The 19,656-nt window shown below is 54.0% G+C and overlaps 2 protein-coding genes across 5 annotated transcripts; both read left to right on the forward strand.

Moving 5' to 3' along the window:
- The first annotated feature begins 204 nt into the window (after positions 1-204).
- Positions 205-7,942, forward strand: EMILIN1 (elastin microfibril interfacer 1). Of its 2 annotated transcripts, XM_003787462.3 has the most exons (8): positions 205-867; positions 1,818-1,943; positions 2,401-2,621; positions 3,654-5,579; positions 5,945-6,061; positions 6,494-6,511; positions 6,689-6,826; positions 7,248-7,942. In XM_003787462.3, the coding sequence occupies exons 1-8, from the start codon at positions 698-700 to the stop codon at positions 7,583-7,585; spliced, it is 3,054 nt and encodes a 1,017-aa protein (XP_003787510.1). In that variant the 5' UTR covers positions 205-697; the 3' UTR covers positions 7,586-7,942. The 2 variants fall into 2 exon arrangements, with proteins under 2 accessions (XP_003787510.1, XP_023367646.1); XM_023511878.1 differs by lacking the exon at positions 1,818-1,943 and having other exon boundaries at positions 302-867.
- A 333-nt stretch (positions 7,943-8,275) lies between these two features.
- On the forward strand, positions 8,276-19,625 carry KHK (ketohexokinase). Of its 3 annotated transcripts, XM_003787466.3 has the most exons (9): positions 8,276-8,829; positions 12,336-12,452; positions 14,454-14,588; positions 14,770-14,904; positions 16,622-16,694; positions 17,402-17,548; positions 18,862-18,950; positions 19,078-19,235; positions 19,323-19,625. In XM_003787466.3, exons 1-9 carry the CDS (start codon positions 8,738-8,740, stop codon positions 19,406-19,408), a joined length of 1,032 nt encoding a protein of 343 aa, XP_003787514.2. In that variant the 5' UTR covers positions 8,276-8,737; the 3' UTR covers positions 19,409-19,625. The 3 variants fall into 3 exon arrangements, with proteins under 3 accessions (XP_003787514.2, XP_023367647.1, XP_003787515.1); XM_023511879.1 differs by lacking the exon at positions 14,770-14,904 and having other exon boundaries at positions 8,277-8,829; XM_003787467.3 differs by lacking the exon at positions 14,454-14,588 and having other exon boundaries at positions 8,278-8,829.
- The last annotated feature ends 31 nt before the right edge of the window (positions 19,626-19,656 follow it).

Raw genomic sequence — 19,656 nt, forward strand, 5'->3', positions numbered from 1 at the left:
GGCCTCCTCCCCAGCTTTGGCCTTGGCTCCGTGTGGCCCGTCTGAGAGGCTGGCTCCAAGCCCGGCGGCAACTCCACATTTCTCTGTTTTTCCTTTTTTTCCCCTCTCTTTCCCGGAGTTAACAAGAAGCAGATGTGGCGCACGATGGTTGGAGAGGTAGGGGGAGGAAGAGGGAGGCTGGACCGCCAGCCAGACAGGGGGGAAGGGAGGGGAGTGAGCAAGGGAGGGAGAAGGCCTGGCCCGCCCCATAGCCACTCTTGCGCCTCTGAACAGCCACAGGGGCATAGCCCTGTCACCCCAGGATCCGGTCATCAGGGAAAAAGGACAGGGACACCAGAAGAGGGCCAGTTGGAGTGAGGGGGCGGACGCTCGGGAAGCAGCATCTGAGAGGGGCAGGGACCAGGCACAGGAGGCCAGGGGCACAGAGAACAAACTCCCCTCAGAAGTGGAAAAGAGGAGAGCGGAAGGAACCGAGGGAGGGACAGACCGGAGCCTGAGGAGGAAAGAGGAGGGGGAGAAGGGTCAGACCAGGCAGCCAAGGAGGAGGCGTGTGGCTGGGGGCTGCCGGCAGGAAGCTGGGGACAGGACTGGATCAGCTCGTGCTGTCCTGCAGAGCAGCGGCATCCCCAGCGCCCCGCAGAGGCGCCAGTGGTCAGGCCGGGATGTGTCTCTGAGGGCTACTGCTGAGCGTCTCACCATGGCCCCCAGGACCCTCTGGAGCTGCTACCTCTGCTGCCTGCTGGCTGCAGCCATGGAGGCTGCTAGCTACCCTCCTCGAGGCTATAGCCTCTACACAGGGAGCAGTGGTGCCCTCAGTCCTGGGGGGCCCCAGGCCCAGAGTGCCCCCCGGCCTGCCAGCCGCCACAGGTAAGAGTTTGGGTCACAGTCCAAGGCTGGGGTGGGTGAGAAGGTGGGTATGCTGGCCACTGCCTTGGCTACTCTCCCCTGGCTATGTCCCCTACTGCAGGGAAAAGGGGGTGAGGAAGCCAGGCCATCAAGTGACTCCTCATATGCCCACCTTCCTGTGAGGCCGTTTCCAGGGTGCCCTGCACAGATACTGCCCTGAACAACCGGAGGGGGATCAGCCCTCACATAGTCCCCAGAGGGCCCTGCTTTTACATGCCCTGGGGAATCTGTCCTGAGAGGTGTAGGCCAGGCCTTCCTGCCAGCTGTGTAACAGCCGGATCCCAGGCAGACCTTTTGTCCCTATCGGGGGGGCTTCCTTGGCCTCATCCAGTAATCCATAACTCTGACACTACACTGCTCTGCTCCCTTCACCTCTCCAGCCAGACACAGATCAGAGGCCAGCATCAATGGGGCCAAGAGTGTAGAACTGGAAGCCCCCAGGGGGTCAGGACTCGTCAATGGCTTATTCTCTACTTAACCCTCAGCTGGGCAGGCCTGCCCTGTCCCCTTCCTTGAGGGGTGGGTGGGAGCCAGCATCCAGAAGATTACCCATAGGGACCCACTGGCTGGCTTGCACATGGTAGGCCGAGCTGGCAATTGAGACAGAGCCAAAGAGGCACTCAAATGATTGCATGAATTCAGAGGCTCCTCAGGACCCCAACAGCCATGAGGACTGATTTCTCTGTGGCTGCAGTTTTCCATTCTGTGCCTCTCCCCATCTTGAAAAGTCTTTATCTGCTCCTGCTACACAGGAAAACGTGGGGCGGCGGGGTGCCCCTGCCAGAGCCCTCTCATTGATCCCCAAGGGCCCTTCATTTTTTGACCCTTCCTCAGCCCCTCTGGTAGCCACTGGGCCCTCCTCTGGGGCATGTGTCTCTGGTCCTTGGGCCCAGATGGGGATGTGCCTACAGGAACTGGTGTGCCTATGTGGTGACCCGAACAGTGAGCTGTGTCCTTGAGGATGGAGTGGAGACCTTCATCAAGCCAGATTACCAGCCCTGTGGCTGGGGCCAGCCCCAGTGTCCCCGAAGCATCATGTGAGTCCCCAGGGTCAGGAGACAGACACTTGGTCTGTCTCAAGACTCAAGCTGGGTAGCTAACTCCAGGAATTTGTACAAAGCAGGTTAGCAAGGGCAGGGCAGGGGCTGCCATCAGAGCCATCTTGAGGAGATGCTCACCAACAGTTTGTCTGGTGAGATACTGAGGGCAGACTTACCTTCCCTGCCAGCCCCCAAATGCCTTCTCTGGGATGGGTCACCCCCTGGGAAAGGAGCTCAAGATTCTAGCACAGGGCAAGAGAAAGAAGAATGGGGATTTGGCCCTTAGCCAAAAAGCTGACAGCTGTCAACTAAGCAAGGCCACGTGCTGGACAATAAGGAGGACCTAGACTGAGAGATAGTCCTTGCCCACCAATGGTTGCCCATCTCTAAGGAGAGGGGCCAGGACCACTGACGACCAGGGGGGAATCACAAGGCCTCCCTCTGCCTCTTCTAGGTACCGCAGCTTCCTCCGCCCTCGCTACCGTGTGGCCTACAAGACGGTGACAGATATGGAGTGGAGGTGCTGTCAGGGTTATGGGGGTAGTGACTGCGGTGAGGGTCCTGCTCCAGCGCCGGGCCCCACCCCTTCCACCCCACACCCCCTACCCCGGCCTGCCCGCCCCAATCTCTCCGGCTCCAGTGCAGGCAGCCACCTCAGCGGGCTGGGGGGAGAAGGTAAGCATCACTGTCGGGGCGGGGGTGGGGGGTGGGGGCGTGTCAGGCCAGGGAAGAGGGGGACAGAAGGGAATTGGTGAGATCCCTGAGATTCCTTGTGGATGGGGAGAGGAGAAGGGGAAAGAGAGACTAAAAGACAGAGACAGAGGAAAAGAAGGCAGCGAAGGAGAGGCGTTCACACATGCCCACGTGTGACCGAAAGCCTGCCTAGTTAGGGGCAGCCCCGGGAGGAAGGGGAATTCCTTTGAGAAGTGTGGTCCCCAGGGACAGACAGAGGAGACTACAAGTCCTAGCATGCACTGCACCTGACTACAGGTCCCAGGCCCCTCCATGGCCAGGGAGCCTGCGGGTCCCAGAATGCAGCAGTTCCCTGCTACTTGTTTTCCCTTGTGTCCACCGGGCACACCGGATGTACTGTGTTTCCCTGCCAGCAAGATAACCATGCTATAATTATGGAAACAGGAACTTCTGGCTAACTCTCTGACCATCCACACACCCCCATTTGTCCCTGTGGCATTGTAGGGACATGCTGCCCAGTACTAGCTGCAGTCTCAGTGTCCAGTCTGCGTCCCCCACATTCCCATTTCACTGCTCTTGACAGCCCTGTGACAGAAGACACATGGTGTCATTCTCCTTTCACAGAAGAAACTGTTTCCAAGAAGTTGACACCCCAGACAGGTGGAAAGGACGTGGGCCTGGTGACCAGACAGTGGGTTTGAAACTAGGCACGGCCACTTATTTAAATTTGTAATCCATGGCCAGTGACCTAACATCTCAGGTCCTCTGTTTCCCACTGTGTAAAATGGAAAGAGTTAGTGGTATCTGCCCAGGTAGTTGTTGTAAGGAAAATAGACCCATGGTTCAAATCTGGCCTAGAAGCTTTAAGTGAACAGAGTGTTTTTTCCTCCTTTTCTTGTCTAATTCAAAGGAGAGGCAGAACAGGCCTGGAGGGATGGAGGGGGGGAGGGTCTAGTAGTTAGGCCCTAAGCTCTCAGGCCAACCCCTCTGCCCTCTGCCTCCCCTCCTCTTCAGGTCCCAGGGAGTCAGAGAAGGTGCAGCAGCTGGAGGAGCAAGTGCAGAGCCTGACAAAGGAGCTGCAAAACCTTCGGGGGGTCTTGCAGGGACTGAGTGGACGCCTGGCAGAAGATGTGCAGAGGGCTGTGGAGACAGCCTTCAATGGGAGGCAGCAGCCAGCGGATGCAGCTGCCCGCCCTGGAGTACACGAAACCCTCAATGAGATCCAGCACCAGCTGCAGCTCCTGGACAACCGTGTCTCCACTCATGACCAGGAGCTGGGCCACCTCAACAACCATCACAGTGGTGGTGGTAGCAGCGACACTGCAGGTGGCAGCAGGGCCCCAGCCCCTCCTAGTCATAGTGAGGACCTGCTGCGGCAGCTGGAGCGGCGGCTGCAGGAGTCCTGCTCTGTGTGCCTGGAAGGGCTGGATGGCTTCCGCCGACAGCAGCAGGAGGACAGGGAACGGCTGCGAGCACTGGAGAAGCTACTGGCCTCTGTGGAAGAGCGACAGCGGCAGCTAGCTGGGTCAGCTGTGGGCCGCAGGCCCCCTCAGGAATGCTGCCCTCCAGAGATGGGCCGTCGACTAGCAGAGCTGGAGCGGAGGCTGGACGTAGTGGCTGGCTCAGTGACAGTTCTAAGTGGACGGAGAGGCATGGAGCTGGGAGGAGCCACTGGACAGGGGGGCCACCCTCCAGGATACACCAGCTTAGCTTCTCGCCTGTCTCGCCTGGAGGACCGCTTCAACTCCACCCTGGGACCCTCAGAGGAGCAGGAGGAGGGCTGGCCTGGGCGTCCTGGGGGGCTGAGCCATTGGCTGCCTGCTGCCCGGGGCCAACTGGAGCAGCTGGGAGGGCAGCTGGCCAATGTGAGCGGAGAACTGGGGGGGAGGCTGGATCTGCTAGAAGAGCAGGTGGCAGGGGCAGTGCAGGCATGTGGGCAGCTGTGCTCTGGGGCCCCTGGAGAGCAGGACTCTCAGCTCAGTGAGATCCTCAGTGCCTTAGAGCGCAGGGTGCTAGACAGTGAGGGGCAGCTGCGGCTGGTGGGCTCAGGCCTGCACAAGGTGGGAGTAGCTGGGGAAGCCCGGCAGGCCTTGCTAGAGGGACTGCAAGGGGTCGTGAGCCAGCTTCAGGATCGCTTGGATGCTCAGGATGAGGTATCCGCAGAGTTCACGCTGAGGCTAAATCTCACAGCGGCCCGGCTGGGCCAACTGGAGGGTCTGCTGCAGGCCCATGGGGATGAGGGCTGTGGGGCCTGTGGTGGTGTCCAAGAGGAACTGGGCCGCCTTCGGGATGGTGTGGAGCGCTGTTCCTGCCCCCTATTACCTCCACGGGGCCCTGGGGCTGGTCCAGGTGTGGGAGGACCGAGCCGTGGGCCCCTGGATGGCTTCAGCGTATTCGGAGGCAGCTCAGGCTCAGCCTTACAGGCCCTGCAAGGAGAGCTTTCTGAGGTTATTCTCACCTTCAGTTCCCTCAATGACTCACTGCATGAGCTCCAGGCCACTGTGGAGGGTCAGGGTGCTGATCTGGCTGACCTAGGGGCAACCAAGGACCGCATCATTTCTGAGATTAACAGGCTGCAGCAGGAGGCCACAGAGCATGTTACAGAGAGTGAGGAGCGCTTCCGAGGTCTGGAGGAGGGACAGGCACAGGCGGGCCAGTGCCCCAGCCTAGAGGGGCGATTGGGCCGTCTTGAGGGAGTCTGCGAACGGTTGGACACTGTGGCTGGGGGACTGCAGGGCCTGCGTGAGGGCCTTTCCAGACATGTGGCTGGACTCTGGGCTGGGCTAAGGGAAACCAACAGCACTAGCCAGACACAGGCAGCCTTGCTGGAGAAGTTGCTGGGGACACAGGCAGGCCTGGGCAGGCGGCTTGGTGCCCTTAACAGCTCCCTGCTGCTCCTGGAGGACCGTCTGCAACAACTCAACCTGAGAGACCTCACTGGTAAGGGGGCAAGAGGAGGCACAGGGAAACCCCTTTCAAGCCCCTTCTTCCCCCCATCCCACAACAGTCCAGCATAGATTTTATCTGCTTTCTCATTGCTCTGCACAGCATGAGTTGCAGTCTCAACAATTACAATTGTTAAAAAGAGATGATGCAAGATCTTAGCTCACATAGGCCCATGGGTGGAGGTGGGATGTTGCTCTGCCAGCCAGTTGTCCAGCATGGATGGCAAAGGGCCCCATTTCCCCCTCAACCTGCAAAGCGCCACTTGTCATATCCATCACTCTGCCCATGGAGCCATCACCTTCCTTGTCTGTTGGAAACTCCTTTTATGGATCTCCTTAAACTCAATTTTGTCACTATAGGGCCTGCAGGAGAGGCTGGGCCCCCAGGGCCTCCTGGGGTGCAGGGGCCCCCAGGCCCTGCTGGACCTCCAGGACCTCCAGGCAAGGATGGACAAAAGGGGCCCATTGGACCACCAGGTATGTGGTTGAGACCCTTGCTGTGGCCACGGTTGCCACACCACCACCCCCAGCCCCCACCCAGCAGTTTGATATCCCACTCTGTATTTAACAGAGAATGGGAAAGGTATGAGGAATTGGGGTCCTACATGGATTATAAAGAGACAGAGGGAAGTTACTAAGAGCTGGGACAGTCACTGTGTTTTCCTAATTGAGTATTTTGGCCCTATTGCTATATTGGACCTAAAACTAAGCCTAGAAAGGCTGTCTGGGTATAAAAAGCTGGGGCTAGGGCTCAGGGCCCAGAAGTTGAACAGAAGGACCCCCACCTATTTCTCCTTGCCCCCCACTCCAGCTTTGAAGTCCACATAGCACTCAGCACAGCACAAGAGATTCAGCAGATGTTTGCTAAGTGACTTAGTGACAACTGCCCTACTTTTCTTCTTCCCATAGGTCCCCAGGGTGAACAGGGTAAGTTCCTCTCATTTGATTCTCCCGCAATTGATAGAGGAGAACTGAACTAGGGGTTGGTGGATGGAAGTCCTCGGGCACCCTCAGGCATATGAGGGTAGACAGACATCCAGGAGGGGAAGGGGGCTGGCAGCTCTGCTCTGAACATCCCTCTAACACCCACCCTCCCCCACCCAGGAGTGGAAGGGGCACCAGCAGTCTCTGTGCCCCGTGTGGCATTTTCAGCTGCCCTGAGTTTGCCCCGGTCAGAGCCAGGCACAGTCCCCTTTGACAGAGTCCTGCTGAATGATGGAGGCCACTATGATCCAGAGACAGGTAAACCTGGGAGGGGCTGGGTTAAGCTCTTGGGGAAACAAAGGAGGCTGTGCAATGACAGCTTCCCAGTCTTGCCTCTTCAGACAATGTGCATCTTTTCATTCCCTGATTTTGGGAGATCTCTACTTTTTCCTTCACTTATCATCTCTTACTGCAGCTTGGGCTGGGGGTGGGCTGGGAAAGGTGAGGAGTCATTCATTCAACAGATCTTTACTGGGATCTGCTCTTGCCCAGGCACTGTTTTAAGTGTTGGGGATGCAGCAGCGAACAAAACACCAAATTCCCTCCGCTTATATTCTAGTGGAATAGAGGTGAAGAGATCCAGCAGATCCCTCCCTGATCTAGGAGTTCTGGGTGACCTCCTCATGCCTTCCTGGGCCAGCCCACCGTGTCCCCTTCTGATTGCCATCCTTGTCCCTAGGTGTGTTCACAGCTCCACTGGCTGGACGCTACTTGCTGAGCGCGGTGCTGACTGGACACCGGCACGAAAAAGTGGAGGCTGTGTTGTCCCGCTCCAACCTAGGCGTGGCCCGCATAGACTCTGGTGGCTACGAGCCCGAGGGTCTGGAGAATAAGCCAGTGGCCGAGAGCCAGCCCAGCCCGGGCGCCCTGGGGGTCTTCAGCCTCATCCTCCCACTGCAGGCCGGAGACACGGTCTGCATCGACCTGGTCATGGGACAGCTCGCGCACTCGGAGGAGCCACTCACCATCTTCAGCGGAGCCCTGCTCTACGGGGACCTGGAGCTTGAACAAGCGTAGATACCGGCCAGCCCGACCCGCCCAAAGTATCTATACTGGCCAAAAAGCCAGCAGGGGCAGGGCGCCGTCTGGGACACCCAGCCCTGGGAGAGCCGCCGCACCCGGACCCGCCGCAGTGCAGGCGCCCGGAGCGCGCGGGCTTGGGAACTCCCGGGTCTGCATCTAGACTGGGTCTAACGGCAGTCCCCTCCAGAACCCCTCCAGGGCCCGGACTGCAGAAGAGCCGATCCTCACACCCTCTGCTCCCTCCACCGGCCTCGGGCCGATTCCTTGCGCTGCGGGGCTCTCCCAAGCATGCGCCGGTCCCCACACCGCCGTACTAAACTATTCAGGAATAAAGACACTTGGTTTTTTTTTATAAAACAAAAAAAACTTCTGTTCCAGTACGCGATCACTGGTAGGCAGCAGGAGTACACAGGGGACAGGGCGGGGAGAAACGGCGACCTACGGAGGGGACCCCGGGTTCAGCACTGCGCTCGCCCACGGGGCTCCGGTGGGCTCCGGGTACCTCTACCCTCCGCTGCTCAGAGGTGCGGCCCGCTGTTCTCCCTCCAGGCCACTCCCGTTCCGCGTGCGTCCGCCAGGGGGCGCACGACAGTTCCTCCTGTCACGTGATGACCGCGGTCCACTTAGCGGCCCCGCCTGCTGCTGAGAGGCTTGGCTGTATCTACCCTGAAGGTCTAGAGTCGGCCGTCAGAGCCGCAGGTGCAGGAAAGGGCAGGGCAAGTGGCACGTTTCTGGTGCACTTTTCTCTTTGCATTTGCGAGATTGCTTTGGCATGCTCTGAAGAGCTTTGCGTCAGTTCCTAGCCCAACTGATAAGTGAGGAAACTGAGGCCGAGAAGTGGGAGGCGCTGGCGTCTCCAGAGTCACGCACCCTCCTACCGGGCGGCTGGGAACCAGACCTCGTGGTCGGTTGTCCCAGGCCAGCTTGGGTCGGTGGGCATCGGGAGCGAGCGCCCTGCTCAGTTCCCTGCACCTCGGCACCTTCGACCCCCTCGCCGCAGCAGGAGGCTCCCTAGAGGAGGAGCTCTGCACACGTAGGAGGAGCCAGGGCAGCCCCTGGGAACAGGGCGCAATCCTCTGGGATTAGAAGCAGAGCCCAGGAGGAACCCTGTCAGCTCAGCAGGCAGAAAGCTTTGGGAGCAGCCTCATGGAAGAGAAGCAGATCCTGTGCGTGGGGCTGGTGGTGCTGGACGTCATCAGTCTGGTGGACAAGTACCCTGAGGAGGACACGGAGATAAGGTAGGGGCGCCCGGGCCCCTCCGACACCCCAGGGACTTATGCAGCCCAGCTTTTGTGCCTGCATCCAAGGCCACAGGCACCGGGCGGTGAGGCTGTGAGAGTCCGGCGCCCCCGCCTGGGAAGGCTGGAGGGCTTTCAGCAGGAGAGAAGAGAGGAAAGAATTAAGACCTTAATAAGACGACCCAAGATTTGGATGGCACCGTGTTGGCCAAATTTCGTTTCGACCCTGGGACTGTGTCAGGCATAAAGACCCCCCCCCCATTTTACAGATAAGCAAGTAGAGACTCACAGATGAAGTGATTGATACAAGGGCACACAGCTAGTAAGATGCCAACCAGTTTTCTTCTTTTTTTTAACTCGAAGCCTGTGCACTCACCTCTCACCAACATTTCCAACATTTACTTCTAATTTATTTACCACTTGTATCTCTTACCTATTGCTGCAAAAGATTTGAAGTAGATGCAGTAAGAGGTATGTATACTTAAACTGTTGAGGAACATATAAGCCCTTTCACTGTAGCTCAGGGCTTGCTGACACTGGAGGCATATGGAGATGCCATGGATTATGGAGATAGCTGGTCCATGAACCATGGCAAACTTTTCCCTGGAACTAAATTCCAAAAAGAATCTACCAGAAGTCCTTTTTACAAATGTCAATATACAACATACAGTAGTGGAAAACAGCCTCAGTTTTCTGGTTGAAGTTGAAGAGTCATTTGTTGGTTCTTATATTTACTCTTGATAAGGGCCCTACCACTACACTGTAATGCCATGAAGGCATTTCTGTGGGGCGGAATACTAGCTTTTTCTTGGCACACTTGTGCACTTAGAACACTGAGAATCACTCCTAGTTTATCAGTTATCTCAGCAGAACTTGATAAGCGCAGTTCAAAACTAAACCCGGGAAGGATACTGCAGCGCTGACAGCCGTAAGGCTAATTAAGACAAGATACTCAGGCATTCCCCAGGCTTTGAGTCCTCAAAGCACAGTCCAAGCATTATCCATACTCTCCTCCCAGCAGCCCATGGGAACTGTGTAAGGATCAGTCAAATCCTTTTCATAGATGAGGAAGCTGAAGAGTTGGAGAAATCAAACAAGTTTCATAAGCCTACATAGTTAATTAGTGCAGGGCAGCAACTGTAACTCAAGTTTCCTAACTTCTAGTTTATTGTTCCAGCACTCTGTCATCTTCTTCGCATCTTATCCCTTTGCTGTTTCCTATCTCATGAATTGACCCTTTGCTTTAATTTGCTAGAGATTAGAGCCTTTTGTAGGGACAGTGGAAGAGAAGCACATGTCATGCACCAACTCACTTCCCAGGTCTTGGGGGGAAGGTAAGGAGCTGGGCTTACTCTCAGGAAAGCAGGACAAATTCTGGGGCCACAGATTTCCAAGGCCTGTGGAGGGCCTAGAGTGCCTCTTTCTACTACTACTAAAGTCCCATTTTCTTTGAGTTTAATTATATCAGGAGGCTAGGAGAAGGAGGTCCTACTAGCTCCCATGCTGCCAGGCAGGTTTTGAAGGTGTGTACTAAGTGAGGTACATGTCTAAAGAGCCCCTTCCCATGTTTGCCATGCTCCCAGGCTCATGGCTTTGCTTCTCTGCAGCCCTGGTCCTGGACTCTGGTATGCCTCCCAAAAGAGCACATCTCAGTAGGGATCCTGTCCTTTCAGGCTGTCTCAGTCCTACCTGTTCAGGGTCTCTATGCTGGACAGGTAGTTGGGCACACTCAGGAGCTGCTGTCTGGACCTCAGCCAGACCTCTGAGGAGTGGCCCCTGCCTTCCAGAGACCAAGCCAAGGAGAGCCTTCCAGATAGCATCTTCATGCTCGGCCGAGCATTTCTGCAAAGAAACTATCGCTGTGACCTTGAAGGATTTCCACAGAGTAAAATGCCATACCTTTTCTTAGAAACCTCATCAAAGCTTGGACCTAACTACTTTTCTTTTCTTTTTTCTTTTTTTTTTTTTTTTGAGACAGAGCCTCAAGCTATCGCCCTGGGTAGAATGCTGTGACATCACAGCTCACAGCAACCTCCAACTCCTGGGCTTAAGCGATTCTCTTGTCTCAACCTCCCAAGTAGCTGGGACTACAGGCACCCGCCACAATGCCTGGCTATTTTTTGGTTGTAGTTGTCATTGATGTTTGGCAGGCCCGGGCTGGATTCGAACCTGTGAGCTCTGGTGTATGTGGCTGGCGCCTTAGCCACTTGAGCTACAGGCACCGAGCCAACCTAACTACTTCTCACTTAAAAAATGTAGGGCAAATAATAATGGCTTTGGCGTCAGGAAATCTGGATTCTGGTATCAGCTTTGTCATTAACTGTTGTTGTGATCTTCACCAAGTTAGAACCTTCAAGACTCCTTTCTTTGCATGAAAACCTCTCCAAAGCACACAGCTTGAAAACTCTTTGATCCTTTATAAATTAGTGTCTTTTTCTAATGGCATAATGCTCCCCTTTTCCCAAAGCTCATGGGAACTTCCAGATTAAATTTTGTGTATAATTAGACCTTAGCCTAAAAATTCTGGTGCAGTTATTTCTCTGAATTGGTGGTTCTTTGGTATTTGTTCCTTTTTTTGCAAGTCACTCACTGCAATATAATTATCTTTATTTGGGGAAACAGACACAGTAGATATAACTGTTTTTACCTTACAGGTAGTAACACTGTTCACTTCACAGTATTACTGGGGCACAAACAAGAAGCCATTTAAGTGCTTTGACTCTGTGTGCATAAGTTATTGTTTTTGTTACTAATGACAATGAAGCCCTTCAGGTTTATCTTGTTAGTTTTGTTAGTTTCCTTCTGTTAGATTTTCAGTAACGATGGAGAAAGACCAGTCCACACTCAATAATCTTTTTAACTTTTGACTTCTTTAACTTTTTAACTTCTTTTTTTTTTAAATAGGAGAAAATGTGTATTGTAAATTTATTTGTCTTTTAAAAAAATTTTTAAAAACTTTTTAACTTATTAACTGATCCGTGTTTGGGCTTGCTGTCCTGTCTCATTTTGTTTAATAACTTCGTACTTATCCTTGAAGTAGGCACTCCTGCTAGAAGCAGGTGTAAATGTGGTACCTTTGAGAGGAGACTTTGTCACGGAGGTTCTGGGAATTGATGCAGCTCTCAAGGAACAGCTCTGATGGGGGAAATCTGGGTTGGTAACACTGGGGAGGAGATGATTCAGAATTAGTGTGGCCTTCAACTTGTGGTGGACCCAAGTGAATGGTCTCCTGATGCCCTAAGAACAGGTGGAAGCATCAAAGGTAACCACTGTGAGCTTGAATTTAGCCTGGGCTAGGGAGACAGACCTGGCCCTCCTTGGAGAAGCTCCTTCCCTGGGCTGAACTTCAGCTGCTTCAGATAGAAAATGAGACAGTGGACTAGATGCTCTCTGAGGGGATCCCTCAGCCCTTACATTCTGTGGCCCCTACTCAGGGGGCTGTGGTTGGTGCCATTTATCCTGGAACCAGCCTGCCAGGGCTGCAGGGACCCTTTTGTACTTCACAGGTGCATATCCCAAAGATGGCAGCGTGGAGGCAACGCGTCCAACTCCTGCACTGTTCTCTCCCTGCTTGGAGCTCCCTGTGCCTTCATGGGCTCGCTGGCCCCTGGCCATGTTGCTGAGTGAGTCTAGGAGGGAACACTCATGGGGGAGGTTTGCCTGCAGGGTGGGGAAAGAAGAAGGATGTCTCAACTGTGGAGGGGTGGGGTATAAGAAATGGTCTGTGGCCATCAGATATGGGTGGGAGGGGGTGCAGTAGAGTGCAGGCTCGCAGGTCCTCCCTGGTGTGGCTTATCGCTGTTTAGCTGTTAATGCTGCTCTGGTGAAGGTTTCATTTCCACAGTTTGTTTCCTGGTTACTCTCTGGAGTCGCTTAAGCTTCCCCACCTTCTCCTTCCTGGATTCCTACAGACTCTCTGCGGTGAATTTGCCTTTGCCCTTCTTAAGTCCTTTATCCTGGCAGAAGGCAGTTAGGGACACTCTGTACCTGTCCTCCAGCATTCATGGTTCCCAGGTCCAGGCCACAAGTTTATTTCTGAGTTGAGGGGCAGGGCTCATGTCCCTGCTATTCACTGAAGCAGCAAGAGTACCCTGCCCAAGGACACCAAGCCACGTGCTAATGATGAGCCTAGAACCCAGGATTCCCCCACTGGCTGTCGAGGCTGTGTCCCCTAAGTGGCCCACGTGCCTTCTCCATGTTGGCTGCTGCAGGGACCCAAGAGCCCTTTGACCCTGGCACTACCGACTCAGCAAGCACTTATCGGGAGGTGAGGCCCACACTTTGCCCACTATGGGCACTGGGGCAGGCTGCCAGGTTGCTGGTTTATGAAGAGCAGCCCTTTGAACCCTGCTTTGAGGGGGTTTGTTGCCAGAGCCCAACCACTTGAGCCACAGCCAAATTCCCTGCCTTGATGAACTGGCATAAAGCAAATAGAATCTGCCCTGTGAGATGGGACAGAGAGACTCAGAGCCAAGGGTGTGCTTAACCCCCTTCAATAGCTCCTTTCCTCCAAGCTGGAGGCAATTCTGTGGCTCTTACTTAGGGTGGTAGACTCTTCTTTATGCGGCAATTATGCTGATGGGTGGGCAACAAGTTTAATGAGCACCTACCATGTGCTAGATAGATATTATGGACACACAAAGTTATCTGGCAAACCAAACCATATTCCCAGTGCTTTGGGAAAACTACTATTTAAAGGATCTTTGAGTTGTAAGTCAAGGATCCTTGCTACCTTTATACAAATCTGTATTGTCCAGCTGTGGTGTTGCTGAAAGTGGGGTCTGGGCATAGTGAGAAAAGCCAGGATGGTAGTTGAACTACTGAGCATAATTGTCAGCTCTTGGGCACAGAATAATGCATTTCCAGAAAGGGCTGGGAAGGGTGAGGTTGGCCTCCTGCCAGTGTGGTCTTCCTAAGGAGACACACCTGGGCTCACTCTATTGGAGAGCATTCTGGGCAAGAGTCCTAGACCAGGCCCATATGGAGTGGCATTAGACACTGGGAGCCAGCTTACTGCTGGAAGGGTTCACCTGGCTCTGAAAGCACAGGGCAGGAAGCAGGCCAGCCAAGGCACCCACCTCTTGGCTGGGCATCCTTGAGGCAGGTGAAGAGTGAGAGGAATCACAGCATTAAGACTGGAAGGGACTCCAGAGAGAACAGCACCATGGCATGAGCACGCAGAGGGCAGCTGGGGGGCAAAGTATTGCCTTGGTGATTAATGATTAATTCTGCCTGGGCATTGCATGAAGCAGGGCACAGTATCCTTGCCTGACTGGTTCAAACAGCATACAGGTTCTAGGTCCCCAAACTACCCCTGTCTAGCTTATGAGACAAATCCTTTCCAGCTTGAGTTGGACTGAAGCATAGAGTCAGGGTTGGAGCATGCTTCAGTCAGGACCCCAAAGGATGTCCCTTACTGTTTCTCACCCTGCACACCAGGCTCCACACCCCTGCTTCTCCTGCCCCCTTGCACAGCCTGTGGCAAGACTGTGGTTCCCAGTTCTTTCTTAGCCCCTTCTGCTTGCACCCCTGCACTCAGGGTCCCTAGTGGACCTGCCAGCTACCCTCCAGTCCCCAAAACCCTTGTCGAATGGCACCTCTTGCGGGTTACTCCGCCTTGGCAGTTTTGTCCTGGATGACCTCCGTCGCTATTCTGTGGACCTACGCTACACAGTCTTTCAGACCATAGGCTCCGTTCACATCGCCACAGTCATCATCAACGAGGCCAGTGGTAGTCGCACCATCCTATACTCTGACAGGTTTGTACATCGTCTACACCTTGCCAGCTGTCATCGTCGTCGCCAAACTCCCAAACCAGGACCCTTCTCTCAGAGGCCATGTGTTCCAGAACTCCCTACCCACTTCTGTGGGAGGTCTAGGCCACTTGTAGACTCTAATCTGTTCTCCTTGCCCTTTCCCTGGTTCGGGCTCCACCCCAAGCTTCCTGGTGGCTGACTTCAGTCGGCGGGGCGTGGATGTGTCTCAGGTGGCCTGGCAGAGCAAGGGGGATACCCCCAGCTCTTGCTGCATCGTCAACAACTCCAATGGCAACCGTACCATTGTGCTCCACGACACGTAAGGCCCCCAGGCCTCACCCTGATGCAACCCACCAATCAGTCCCCTCAATTGCCACTGCGGGTATCCCAAATGCCCCCTTCTGTATCAGAAATTGCCCACAAACTGTTCAGTGATTTCTGAATTGCTTTCAATTAGGGGAGAAGTGAGGTGGGAAGGAATGGGCTTTATTTTGCTTGGTGTCTTGGCCTTGGTCAACACCAAGGATGGCCAGGCAAGGCTGTATGACATGTAATTTATGTTGTGATTCCTCCATAATCAGTCAGGAGATTGGGTTCAGGTGTGGGGAAATTGTCAGGACAGAGAGGAGGGAGATATGATTTAACCCTTCTTAAACTACAGGGCGCCCACTGGGATTTCCAGAATCAGCCTAGAGTTGCCAGCCTGCAGCATGACACCAAGGAGCTGGGGTTTGGGTGTTCAAAACAGATGAGTCCCCCAAAGGTTCCAGCATGATGAAGCCAAACCAAACATGCCAACTATTTACAGCCATTGCTGAAGAAGGGAGAGGAACACTTAGCAGATCAGGGCCACCTCATGTGATGCTAATCTGGAGGGACTTCAGGGTTCCAAGCTACTCTGGAAAGGCCCTTGACTCCTCTCATCCTTTGCAGACTCCCTCCTGAAGGATCTCAGAGGTTTAGTTTAATGTGAACGGAGTATATGCCATCGTTAGGGCTGGGAGAGCCCAAGCCCAGCTACCTGGGTTCAGACTGTCCTTACTACCCAGCATGACCACTGGACCTGGGGTAGTGGGGCAGTCCTGGGCTCTATATGTGCCAAGCAGTGAGTGGACAGGGAAATGTGCTAGACTCAACCTTCACACTGGGCAATCCTAGTCCTCTGCTCATTAAGCAACAATCTGTAGCAACTCTGATCAAGGACACAACACAAGTATTCACAAGGAAGGGAGGGAGAGGAGCTCTCAGGAAAATGTTTATTGTCTACTGGCCTCAGTCCAGGCACATTCACATAATTACCTCCAACTGCAGTGAGCCTGAGGCTGGCGCTTCAGTGACATTTGGGAAAGCAGCCTTAGAAAGGCCGAGATCACACTAGTTAAGGGGACGAAGGATACGGCCCCAGAACACAGAGGGAGCACACTGGCTGTGTGTGGGTCTCCCACCACAGAGGCAGACCCCTTTTCAGGCCACCACGCCTAAGCCAGCCAAACATTAACTCGTCCTCAAGGGCCAACTACTTTTTGACCTCAGGGTTGCGACAGGGAGCCACTAAACTCAGAGCAGGAGTGCTACGGGTGCCACAGGAAAGGTCCTAAACTCCTGGGGCGCTAAAAAAGAGAGAGGACACCGCATGCGGTACCCAGCTTCGTCGCCTGCCGCCGCAATGCATGCTGGGAGCGGCGTGTGGCCGGCAAGGGGATTCTGGGAAGTGTAGTGTCAGGCTCTTGGCACATTCTGGGAGATGTGATCTTTAAGATGCTCAGACCTGACGCTGAGCTGCAGTTGAGTTGACCCATGCTGCAGTTGAGTTTACCTTTAGGTAATATCACAGCCTCAAAGTAAGAAGGGGGCGCCCTGGCAAAGTAGGACTGGACCCATCCTGGTGCTAAGCCTAAGAATCCTGCACTGTGGATCCAGCTACCTGACATGCTGCAGGCAGCGCCAGGCACGGGGTCCCCAACAGCCAGTTAGAAATCCTAACCCTACCTAATCCAAACATGCCCCTTCTCTGTTCTTTCCATCCTGTGACTTAGGAACCTCCCAGATGTGTCAGCTAAAGATTTTGAGAAGGTTGATCTGACCCGGTTCAAGTGGATTCACATTGAGGCAAGCCCCGCCCTACCTGTGTTTGGAGGGGCTCAACCTGCCAGCCCCCATCCATTTGTTCTGCCTGCTTGGTTTCTTTGAACTGTCAAGTACCTTAGAGATAAATCAGTCCTAGCCTCTTTATTCCTTCTCCATTCTTCCTTAGGTGTTCAGGTAAGGAAACTAAGATTGGGTGACTAACTCAAACTCACACAGCAGGATGTAGGCACAGCGGGCTCTAGGCAATGCCCAGTGCTTTCAGCTATCTGGGCTGCCCCACCTCCTCCAACTCTGCCTCTGGCAGGAGGCTCGTTAATTAGGGCCTGACCCATTTCCTCTGAGGGGACAGGAAGGAGAGGGCCTAACCCAGCTCCCAAATAAAGGGAACTAGGACCTTCACTCTAGGAGAAGTTTTGGGATCTGGATGGGAGGATACCCTGAGAAGTTTTGCATTTTAATCCTAGCCTTGTCATTTAACTTATTGTATACAGGTCCTTTGGAAAGTCTTTTTTATTCTTTAGTCTCCCTGTCTGTGTAATGAGGGAGCTGGTTGATTAAGTCTCCAAGGTCTGTGACAGCTCTCGAAGTTTGTAACTTGGGATGTGGTTCCAGCCCAGACCCATCCCCAACCCTCTCCCTCCTCACCCAGAATTCCAGCAGGGAGAGAAAAATGAGCCAGATCAGTTAGGCTGTGCCCAGCAGTCCTGAGCTGCCCTGTCCTGTCTCAGGGCCGGAATGCTTCAGAGCAGGTGAAGATGCTGCAGCGGATAGATGAGCACAATGCCAGGCTGCCTCCGGGGCAGAGGATCCGGGTATCTGTGGAGGTGGAAAAGCCCCGTGAGGAGCTATTCCAACTATTTGGCTATGGAGACGTGGTGAGTACCCTATGAACCCTTTCCTTGCCACAGCCAGCTAATTTGATTCCTTTAGAGGCAGGGTCTCTCTTTGTTGCCCAGCCTAGAGTGCACTAGTGTCATTATAGTTCACTGCAACCTCAAACCCTGGGCTCAAGCAACTCTTCCACCTCAGTCCTGACTAGCTGGGACTATACATTCTCAACATCATTCCTGGGTAATTTTTCTTTTCTTTGTAGAGATAGGTTCTGAAACCTATCTGGCCTCAAAGCAGTCCTCTCACCTTAGTCTCCCTGCTAGGATTACTGGCATGAGCCACTGCACCTGGCATAATGGGAGCCGGGAGTCTCCTTATCTTGTGTACCACACTTGGAATGGCAGTTCTGGGCTGGTGGTGTTGGGAGGTGGGGGGCAAAGCAAAGATGCAGACTCCCAGCTCTGGGCTCTAATGCAGGCCACAGCAGTGTCCAGGAGTAGAATGTCTCCACCCTAAGTGTGTGTATAGGTATAAGGGTGCCTAGATGGTATGGACAGGATTAAGACAGCCACAGGCAAGCATCTCCTCTCTGGTCTTCCTCAGTCTTTTCTGCTGTAAATGAATGTAGAACTGTTCTCTGAGGTTTCTTCCAACTTTAGGGTGAGTGGCGGATTGTGGGAGCTAGCAGGGGTAAGAGGAGGGTGGGAAGGAGACTTGCACGAGGTAAATTTGGGAGACAATTTGGTAAATGGAATTTGGGAGGCAATTGTAGCATGATAGCTGAAGCTGGCTGGAGACCATCCAGTCTGTTGGTCTTCAACCTTGGCTCCACATTTTAAAATATGGATGCCTGAGCCCCACTTTTGTGTTTTTTATGATTCATAGAGCCAGGGCTCTACTTGGTATTTTTTACTAAAACTATCTCTGGAGATTCTATGTAGCTAGCGTTGAGGGAATTCTAGATCCCTACACTCCCCTTTTTGTTTATTATTAAAGAAATCCTAGTTGTGTGAGGAAAGATAAAACAAAGCGTGCTCCTGAGAGCCATCACAGTGTGACCTGGCAGTGATGGAGTCTACCCCAAGATGGCGCTCAAGGCTTTCTCTGGGTTTTTAATTCATTGATCTAGAACACCTGGATCAAGGCTTTTGTATCAAAATATACAAGGCTGTATTTTAGCATATCCTAAGCACATATAAAACCATCTTCCTGTGGGACAGTGAGATACTCTTTTGGGGATTTATGTGGCCATGTTATGTTTAGGGAGTCATGTTATAAAGTGAAGGCAACACCAGGCTGCTGGTGGTGAGTGCCTAGAGTTGGAGGGGACCCTCAACCTCTCTTCCACTGCCTGCAGGTGTTTGTCAGTAAAGATGTGGCCAAGCACTTGGGGTTCCAGTCAGCAAACGAAGCCCTGCGGGGCTTGTACAGTCGTGTGAGGAAAGGGTGAGCCGGGAAAGCAAGGAAGGGGCTATAGGGGCTGGGAGGGTAAGGCTGGATTCCCCGGGTTCTGCAGGGTCTGGTCTGGGGGAGCAGGTGGGGTAACACCCAACTGAGGGGAGTTGTCTTGCAGGGCTGTACTTGTCTGTGCCTGGGCTGAGGAGGGCGCTGGTGCCCTGGGCCCTGACGGCAAATTACTCCACTCGGACGCTTTCCCACCACCCCGCGTGGTAGATACTCTGGGGGCTGGAGACACCTTCAATGCTTCTGTCATTTTCAGCCTCTCCCAGGGTGAGTACCCCAGCAGGAGGGGACAAGGTTAAGGACTACCCTCTGCCCCAAACTCCTGGCTGACCCAGATACTTGTTCCTCTTCCAGGGAAGAGCATGCAGGAGGCACTGAGGTTTGGCTGCCAGGTGGCCGGCAAGAAGTGTGGCCTGCATGGCTTTGATGGCATCGTGTGACAGGCGTGTGGCAGGAGGTACCAGATTATCACCCCCTTGGAGGCTGGCATCACTGCTGCTATTGCCATCTCCCCTCCATCCAGCCTGGCGTCTGGGCTGCCTTGCTCCTTGGGCAGATGCAGGTTGTGTGGGGAGGACTCTGCCTGTGTCCCGTTCTCCCACCCCATCACTCTCTGTAGAGCCTCAGAGCAAATAAATCTTCCCCTGAGCCAGCTTCCTCTGGCCTTGTTCTTGAGGTCTGAACTTTT

This window comes from Otolemur garnettii, unplaced genomic scaffold (assembly GCF_000181295.1).
Source record: "Otolemur garnettii isolate 467f Iridium unplaced genomic scaffold, OtoGar3 scaffold00022, whole genome shotgun sequence".
Lineage (NCBI taxonomy): Eukaryota > Metazoa > Chordata > Mammalia > Primates > Galagidae > Otolemur > Otolemur garnettii.